General features: G+C 39.9%; 1 protein-coding gene across 1 annotated transcript; it reads left to right on the top strand.

Moving 5' to 3' along the window:
• The first annotated feature begins 1270 nt into the window (after positions 1-1270).
• exorh (extra-ocular rhodopsin) lies at positions 1271-8525 on the top strand. Its single transcript, XM_008414049.3, has 5 exons — positions 1271-2251; positions 2481-2649; positions 2785-2950; positions 4364-4603; positions 6462-8525. The coding sequence occupies exons 1-5, from the start codon at positions 1891-1893 to the stop codon at positions 6585-6587; spliced, it is 1062 nt and encodes a 353-aa protein (XP_008412271.1). The 5' UTR covers positions 1271-1890; the 3' UTR covers positions 6588-8525.
• Positions 8526-8554: the final 29 nt, after the last annotated feature.

Genomic DNA, 8554 nt, shown 5'->3' with positions numbered 1-8554 from the left:
CTTATTGCAGTAATTCTTTTTATAGCAAATACCTCATCAGTAAATAGTAAGACCTCCAAGTACAATCAGGCATTTTAATAGCACAGAATTCACATTAATAACACAGAATTCAGCAGGACCTGGACCTTTCAGCTTGTTGTGATTAATCGTATAAAAAGGAAAGGAAAAAAAAAGATTATCCACTGGCAGTTTCAATTTGCATTGTATGATTAGTTGAAAGATGCAATTTAATAATGCATTCCATTTTTACGTAGAAGGTCTCTGCTGGGACTTTTTAAGTCTGTTAAACTTATTATTTTTGTAATCAATACAGATTTTAAGCTTGAACCCTAAATATAAACAGAGGGTCATTACTAAATGTTTTGATAAACTAATGAACTTGCAGAAACTGGAAAAACAGGAAAGTCCTCAACTTTGATCTCAAAATCCAAAATGGCTGCCTTTTATACAAAATTTGTTGTTGCGCAATACTTTTTCTTGTTAAACCTTACAGTCGTACTCAATACTTCTTTTAGTGAGGTTTCTACCGTGTTTGGAGGTTCACAATGGACATTGCTAGTAATAATTAACTTATAGACTAATCACATACATTGGTAAGTGCCACTGGTCAAGAACAAGGTCATCAAGGTCAGGGTAAGACTTTAGAGGTCAGTGAAGCACAGCATGAATACCCACAATCACCAGTTCTGTTTTACTGCTCTCACTCATAGAGATCTCAAAACCGTCTTCAGTTAATCTCTCTGATGAAACAACTAATGGTCTTAAAAAACTCACCTTTTCTACATCGCAGTTCATTGATATCTATTTTTAACATCAAAATTTCCTTTGACCATTAAAGGCAGGTCAAGTACACAGACAGTTTGAGAACCTTTCATTTATTTTACTTTTTATTCTCAGGAAAATTAGAAAATAATCATCTTGGAGGTATAACTTGTAGTTTTCTGTAAAGATATAGCTGAGTTATGGACATTTGTTATAAATGTTTAGGAGCAGAGGTAATACGTGTTGTGTCTTGGAATAAAGGTACTTTGTGTACAGCGTTAAATATATAAAAGACATTTGAGAAACATCGCTATTTTAATGTTTTTGTGCATGTTATTACAGAAAGATCTGTGTATTTTCTATAATAAAATACGGTGGCTTTCATATGACTGTTATTATCCATTTTACGAGGGAAACATGAGTGATTTCAACTGCCTTCGCTCTTTTTGTTTGAACTTTGTGTTTGTGTAAGAGCTGTTATGAGCAGCATAACCCGCTGATTCTGATTACACTCATAAGTGGAGCTCTCCGCCTTGCAGTGGTTGAGGATTAAGCTTTTTACAGATGCAAATAAGTTGGATTGCTGCAGAAATTTCATTTGTAGTCCGTCCACTCCGAACGGCTGAAATTCCAAACCGTTCCTCCGCCTCCCCTCCCACTCGGTCCTCTCGGCTAATTCTCATGCAGCGCTGATGCACATGACAGTAATTAATGGGTTTATTTAACCGTGGTTCTAACTTCTCACTGAGAAAATGCTTCACATCTTTTATGTGCTGTGTATTTTTAGAGCTTTCTCCCGTGATGCCTTGTGTATCTCAGTGTGTGTGTGTGTGTGTGTTTGTTAATGTGTGCAAGGACTCTCAAACTGTGTCTTAATTCAATCTCTGCTAACACCTCACTCCATCCCTCGTCCTTAATCCGGCCAGACTATTAAAAGGTGGCGCACCTCCTCAGGGGGCTGCAGAAAACGTCTTACTTCCTCAGGATCCAGCTGTCCATCCGTATTTTTCTCCTAATTTCCACCTCCGCTGCACCACAAGACATCCCTGTTGTACTTTGCTCTGAGAGGTGCAGGCTCTTTCGCCCGGGTCTCGGAGAAAAGAAAAGACATCATCAACAGCCACAGCCATGAATGGCACAGAAGGACCCAACTTTTATGTCCCCATGTCTAATAGGACGGGGTTGGTGCGCAGCCCATTTGAGCACCCTCAGTACTACCTCGCCGAGCCGTGGAAGTACTCTCTTCTGGCCGCGTACATGCTGTTCCTCATCATCACGGCCTTCCCCATTAACTTCCTCACCCTTCACGTCACCATCAAGCACAAAAAGCTGCGAACCCCGCTGAACTATGTTCTTCTCAACCTGGCGGTGGCCGACCTTTTCATGATAGTTGGAGGATTCACGGTGACCCTGTTCACAGCTCTGCACGGATACTTCAGCCTGGGCGTCACCGGCTGCAACGTTGAGGGATTCTTTGCCACTTTAGGAGGTGAGAAGCTGTCCATGTATATTCTGCTCAAAATACGTCCACTGTGTACTACAGTTCAAGACTATGGAAGAGGATTAGGGCCAATGAAAAACACCTTTTTTTTCCTCAGAATGCTGTCTGCAAATTCTGAGAATAAAAGTCAGATTTTTCTTTTTCAGCTGCCCTAGTTGTCTTCAATACAAGACTGTAGATCAGTTTTTATAGTAAAATGTCCTGCTTTATGTCTCAGGGGAGATCGCCCTCTGGTCTCTGGTCGTTTTGGCCGTTGAGCGCTACATTGTGGTCTGTAAGCCTATGACCAACTTCCGCTTCGAGGAAAAACACGCCATCGCTGGCTTGGCGTTCTCCTGGGTCATGGCCCTGACCTGTGCTGCTCCGCCTCTGTTCGGATGGTCCCGGTACTGCATGCCACCGTGTCTGTGCAGCTGTGAAACTGCAGAAATATTCCTGTTTTTGTTGTTTTAGTTTGTTATGGCACTGCATACAGGCAACATCTAATAATGGCATGCTGCGATATTGTTTTTTGGATGCAGGTACATCCCAGAGGGCATGCAGTGTTCCTGTGGGATTGACTACTACACTCCCAAGCCGGAGATCAACAACACCTCATTTGTCATCTATATGTTTGTCCTCCACTTCTGCATCCCCCTCTTCATCATTTTCTTTTGCTACAGTCGCCTGCTCTGCACCGTGCGAGCGGTAAGAATATCACCATCTATGCTTCGATTGAAAAAGAAAGAGAAAAACAAGGATATGATAGATTGTTTATCAGGATAAAGATTTTTTTTTTCCCCTCCATCTGAAGGAGGGGAAAGCATCATGGAGTCTCAGGAGATGTGAGGGGATTTAGAAGCTCAAGGACACTTCAGGAGGGCAGATCATTGCCAACGTGGCAGCTTGTCCTGAGGTTCTCAAGTTAAAGGGCAGTCTGCCTCCACACTGTGTCATCCTCACGCCCTTGATGATAATACTAAAAATTGTTATTATGCATTAGGAGGCATTAATGGAAACAATAAATAAATAAATTTTCCACATCCAAATTTGTATGGGTAAAAGTGCATCATCTACCAAAAACAAGATCATTTGCATCTCCAGTTTTGCTTTGTTGTTCTTTTTCTTAATATGTTTAAAGAAAAGATGAAGAAATATATAAATTTTGCATTTGAACAACTAAATCCTACTTTCAGTTCATCACTTAGTCGCTGCCATCTATTATTTTGCTGAGAGAACAGTCACAGAAGTGCTTTAGGTCACTTTTGATGCTCTCACAAACAGAAAATAGCTAAACCCTCTGTAGTTGTTTGGTTGTTGACATCCTGAACTAGGAGGAGGTTAATGTTGTTTGGGCAATATTTTCCAACTAATTTTGATCAAATGTTAATTTTGATTGAGATGCAAGAATAGTCTTCTTTAGAAAATGTAATGTATCATTACTTATTCCAATGTTCTCAAATTTATGGTTGATTCCCCCACAAAAACATTTTGTATTTACATTTAAAAATCGCCTCAAAGGGATTCAAATGAGATGTTTACTGCAAGAAAAGTTTGTTACATCTCCTATTTCAGTATTTCTTTCAAAATTGTTTTTGACCAGTATCAATTATCCTTATATTTCTTCTATTTTTCTAGAAAAAAGTACAAATGATGCGACTGATCAATAAATCTAATAAATGTTTTTTATTCATTTTGTCATCTGATGAAAATGATGGTTTAAAAAAAATAATTAGAAACCTAGAAACACAGGGTGCCTGGACAGGAATCCATCAGATTTATGAAAAGTTTCTAGAAATTTTCAAATGACAAAAAAACTTTCATACTATAATTTCTAAAGAAATAGCAGCACTTTAAAACAGAGTTACAAGGTATAGAAAAACATCTGGTAACATTGTTGATATGTTCACTTTTCTCACCAGAAACGGTAGAGCCTGTTGAAGCTGGACGACGTCTCCTGCCATAAAAGATGACTTTTAAGTTTTCTCCATATATTTTAATAGGACAAAGGTTTTGACCCCCCCAGAAAGTTAATGTTAGCCCTTACAAAACCGGTTTGAGGGTTTGTGATCCCTTTTTCATCTCCCAGTCGTGCTTCAGGTTCTGTGTGTTTGTGTTCAGGCTGCAGCTCAGCAGCAGGAGTCTGAAACCACCCAAAGAGCAGAGAAGGAAGTGACACGTATGGTCATAGTGATGGTGATCTCCTTCCTGGTGTGCTGGGTGCCCTACGCCACGGTGGCCTGGTACATCTTTGCCAATCAGGGAGTTGAGTTCGGACCGGTGTTCATGACGGCACCGGCCTTCTTCGCCAAGAGCGCTGCTCTCTACAACCCAGTCATCTACATTCTGCTGAACAGACAGGTATGCAAAGAAGATAACTGCATTGTTTTTTTTTAACAGATCATGAGGTTGGATGGAAGTTTAATTAAAGGTAGCTAATTTGTATTTTCAAATAGATTATTCATTTTCTTCCTATCTAGCATTTTATAGCTAGAATGTTGGATTTTATATTTTTAATTAGATACTTTGCACAAGTATTTAGCATTTAGTTGCAAAGTTAAAGAAAAACATAATGTTCTAAGAAAAAAATATAAAAAAATCAAAAACTAAAATAACCTTGCTGCATAAATGTGCACACATTGAAACTATTACTTTCCTGAAGCCCCCTTTGATTCACTTTCAGCATTTTGTCTTCTTGAGTTCAGACATTTCCTGACATTTACATCCTTTAACTAAAGCCAGAGCTTGCAGAGAGGTCACAAAGGCTCAAGGTGATGTCATTGTACAAAGAGATTAATCTGGACAAGGACACTGACAATCTGCAGCATTATGGCACAGAGAATGCAGCCGTTACTAATTGGAGAAAATATGTAGGAACATTACAAAACTGGACATTTTCTAAAACTAAAGATGAGACACAAACTGGTCAATGAGACTGCCAAGAAGCTGAAGGAGCTGCAGGATTTTTTGCCAAGTACTGTCTGTCTTCTAAATGTGAAAACAGTCTCTTGTATTTTCCATATTTCTGGACTAAGAAATAAGATTGCAAGACACAATCCCCCCCCTCTCCCCCCTGCCAAAGAAAGCACCTGAGTCGTGTTAAAGTATCCTGAAACCTTGTTTGAGAAACTGGTTTGGCCAACGGAACCAAAGTTAAGTTTGAGTTCCAAAAGGTGTGTTTGGCACAAAAACAACACCGAACATCACTAAAAACTCTCTCACATGGAGAGATATTTGTCCTGGTGGATTTTCTTTTACACTTTCACAGTCAGTCCAAGTAGAACTCTGAGAGGGAATTAAACATTTTGCAGTAAAGAACTAGATTCAACAGTTTGTCTTTGGGGTCACCCGAACAGGGCTCTAGACCAGAAATGTCCTCACAACCTGATATATTTGGACAGCGGTCCGCAGTTCTCTGGACTCACCTCCTCTGGGACAGACTCAATCAAAGCAGTATGTGTACTAAATGTCCAGATTTGGCGTGCTGATAGACTACTACCAGCACCAGGTAGAAGAAAAAAATGCATAAATTGAAACAAAATGTGCTTCAACAAAGCTTTGGTTTATGGGTGTGCAGGGCAGGTTATTGCACCTTTTTTTTTAAAAAAAAAATGTTTCTGCTTCATGGTTGAATTATGCTTTATAGGCCCATATAAAGGCTTGAAAAAGGTTTTTTTTTAATGGTTTGCCATGGTCTCATTTATTTATATAACAAAAACCTGATACTGTAATAGAGGACGACTTTACCTTTTAGTAAAATTTTAGTTGCAGATTTATATTTATATTTAGTAACAGTGTAACCAGAATCAGAAAAAAATTGTATTGAAAAGGATTTGAAACATGTGCAAAAGATGAATGCTGTTTATTTCCTTACCATAAATCTGTCAGATTTATCTTGTAAATTATCTAAAACTTAAACCTCAAACTGGAAACTGTTCCAAGATCCAAATAAAGCTCTCTTTAACGGCTTAAACAAGGTCTAATATGAGACATCTGCAAAAATGTGTGTATTCTGGGGTCTTATTTTATCTACACACATCTAGCAAGGTGAGGTGCACACATTAGCCAACGTTGATACATTGGGTTGTGAGAATGGATAGCACATGCTGTTTTTACTGTGGTTACATTTTAGACAAAGTGTATTTTTGCATTAATATGTCAGCTGGCCACGCTAATGAGCCAAGTCAATGTTTCCTGAATGTGATTCTGTGGTTTCCAGTTCAGAAACTGCATGATCACCACAGTGTGCTGTGGAAAGAACCCATTCGGAGATGATGAAGCCGCCGCCGCAGTCTCCAAAACCCAGACTTCATCCGTCTCCTCCAGCCAGGTGGCCCCCGCTTGACCCCTCACTCCCTCTTCTATCTGCTCCATCTGTTCCCGCTCACCAAGGGACCCACCACCGCAGAGCAGCAATACGTTCCATTGGCCGATTCCTCCGGACTCACCTCCTCAGTTGTCCTCGCTGCAAGTTGGCGCTCGTGCTGCAACTTCAGGCAGGCAGGCTCAATCAAAGGCCAGCATGTTCACTTTCAGCCCGTTTAATTATGGAAAGTGTTCAGCTGCTCCTGCAGATTTTTAACCCGGCGTTATAGGCTTGTCATCTTGGTGCGGTTCCAACTGAATCCCTTCCAGGCCTCCCCCCACTGCTTCAGTAAACAGGTTATAGGTGAAAGTCTGATTCAGAGTCACGCTCCCACTAATATTTGGATAAACGTTTCTTAGCATTTTGCAGAGAAGATGCACACGTTTTGTAGCCATGAACAAGCTCCTGACATAATCCTGGCTGGATATTTCACTTTTCCTACCAGAAAGTTTAAAGCTTACATAATTGGTTGGATTCCTGTGTAATTTCTTTTTAACCATAGTCCATCATTTTTTAACCGTGTTGAGGTTCCAGCTTAATGCTAGCCTGCTCTGTCCATCCCCGATCCAGTTTTGATGAGTGTTTGGGTTCATCGTCCTGGTGGATCACACCAGTGTCTCCAAGTTTCAACCATGCAGCTGTGGATTTACGCTGTGGTTAAGGAATGTCACTGCAGTTCATCATCACTGGCAGCGAAACTAACCCTCAGCATGATCCTTCCGCCACCATGCTGGATAATTGGTGGATCCTCTCAGGTTTAAAAGCCTCAGCTTTACTCCTCCGAACATTTTTCCCCCATTTGTGAGGTCAATCAGCTGAATGTCTGTCTTATCCCACCCGAAAACATTTCTCCAGAAGACGATTGGGTCGTTCATGCGCACATCTGCAAATCTCTGTCAACCTTGAAAGTGTCATTTTTGGCCACATCTTGACAGTAGACACGGATATTGTTGTTCCAAAACCTTCTAAGATCATGTTGTTTAAAACCTTGGTAGTTCTCGGGTCATTCCTAATCCTCTCATTGGAAGTGACCGTTTGGGACAGAAGGGTGAACATTATACACAGTTTCATGATCAAAGAGGACAGAGATACCAAACAAACTAAAACTATTGTGGATACTGCTGGGTAACAATGTCACTGATTTTAAATCTGTTGAAAATATATAGACTGTGCAAAAAAGCCAGATCAGTTCAAGGGAATAATAAATAAATAAAATTATTTACTGTTTCTAGGTATCAATTCCACCTAGAAGCGTGGTCTCATACCCAGCCGTAATGATGCCAGAGCTTTAGTAATGGTCACAAAAAAAACGTGGTTTCTCTGCAACTTTCTACAGGACATTTCTTGAAATATTAATGGGATGTGTGTAAATATTTGATCCTTTCTGCACTTACTTGCCCCTGTTTGGATTAGATATAGATCAATAATAAACCGGTCCACCCGACTGTTTTTTTTTTAAATCACTGTATCATCGTCAACCTGAAAAAAACCCCAAAACACTAGATGTAATGCATAATGAAAAGCCCCATATGAACGTTGCATTTATGTCCATGATATGCGCATGTAAACTTCTGACAGTTTATGTCCCCAAATCAGACACTCTGACTAACCAGTTATGAAATCCATAGATTTATTTAAGCATTAATCTGTTTAATGTTATTAGAGTATCAGATTATTCTCTCCTCTGGTCTTTATGATGATAAACCTGGGAGGGTTAGCTTGTACTTTGTCTCAGCCATGGGTGTGGAGCGAAACTGAATAATATAGTGTGTGTGTGTGTGGGTGTGTGTGTTTGGCAGATGTTTATGTATCTGAATGGATGCCAGAATGTGTAATGAAGAGATGTACTGTTTGTTGTGTAGAGGCTAGGATTTGTGTGTTGCAATAAAAACAAAGCTGAATGTCTGCACAACCTTATCCTGCACTTATTTTTTTTTTTCAATCAT

This window comes from Poecilia reticulata, chromosome 7 (assembly GCF_904066995.2).
Source record: "Poecilia reticulata chromosome 7, P_reticulata-male-v2, whole genome shotgun sequence".
NCBI classification, from domain to species: domain Eukaryota; kingdom Metazoa; phylum Chordata; class Actinopteri; order Cyprinodontiformes; family Poeciliidae; genus Poecilia; species Poecilia reticulata.
This window is presented reverse-complemented; position numbering and strand designations above follow the sequence as displayed.

Excerpts from the sequence above, each read along its gene's own strand:
- exorh (XM_008414049.3), top strand. The coding sequence starts at position 1,891 with ATGAATGGCACAGAAGGACCCAACTTTTATGTCCCCATGTCTAATAGG. Across the intron at positions 2,951-4,363 it reads TGCTCTGCACCGTGCGAGCG|GCTGCAGCTCAGCAGCAGGA; the intron begins GTAAGAATATCA and ends GTTTGTGTTCAG. Across the intron at positions 4,604-6,461 it reads ACATTCTGCTGAACAGACAG|TTCAGAAACTGCATGATCAC; the intron begins GTATGCAAAGAA and ends TGTGGTTTCCAG.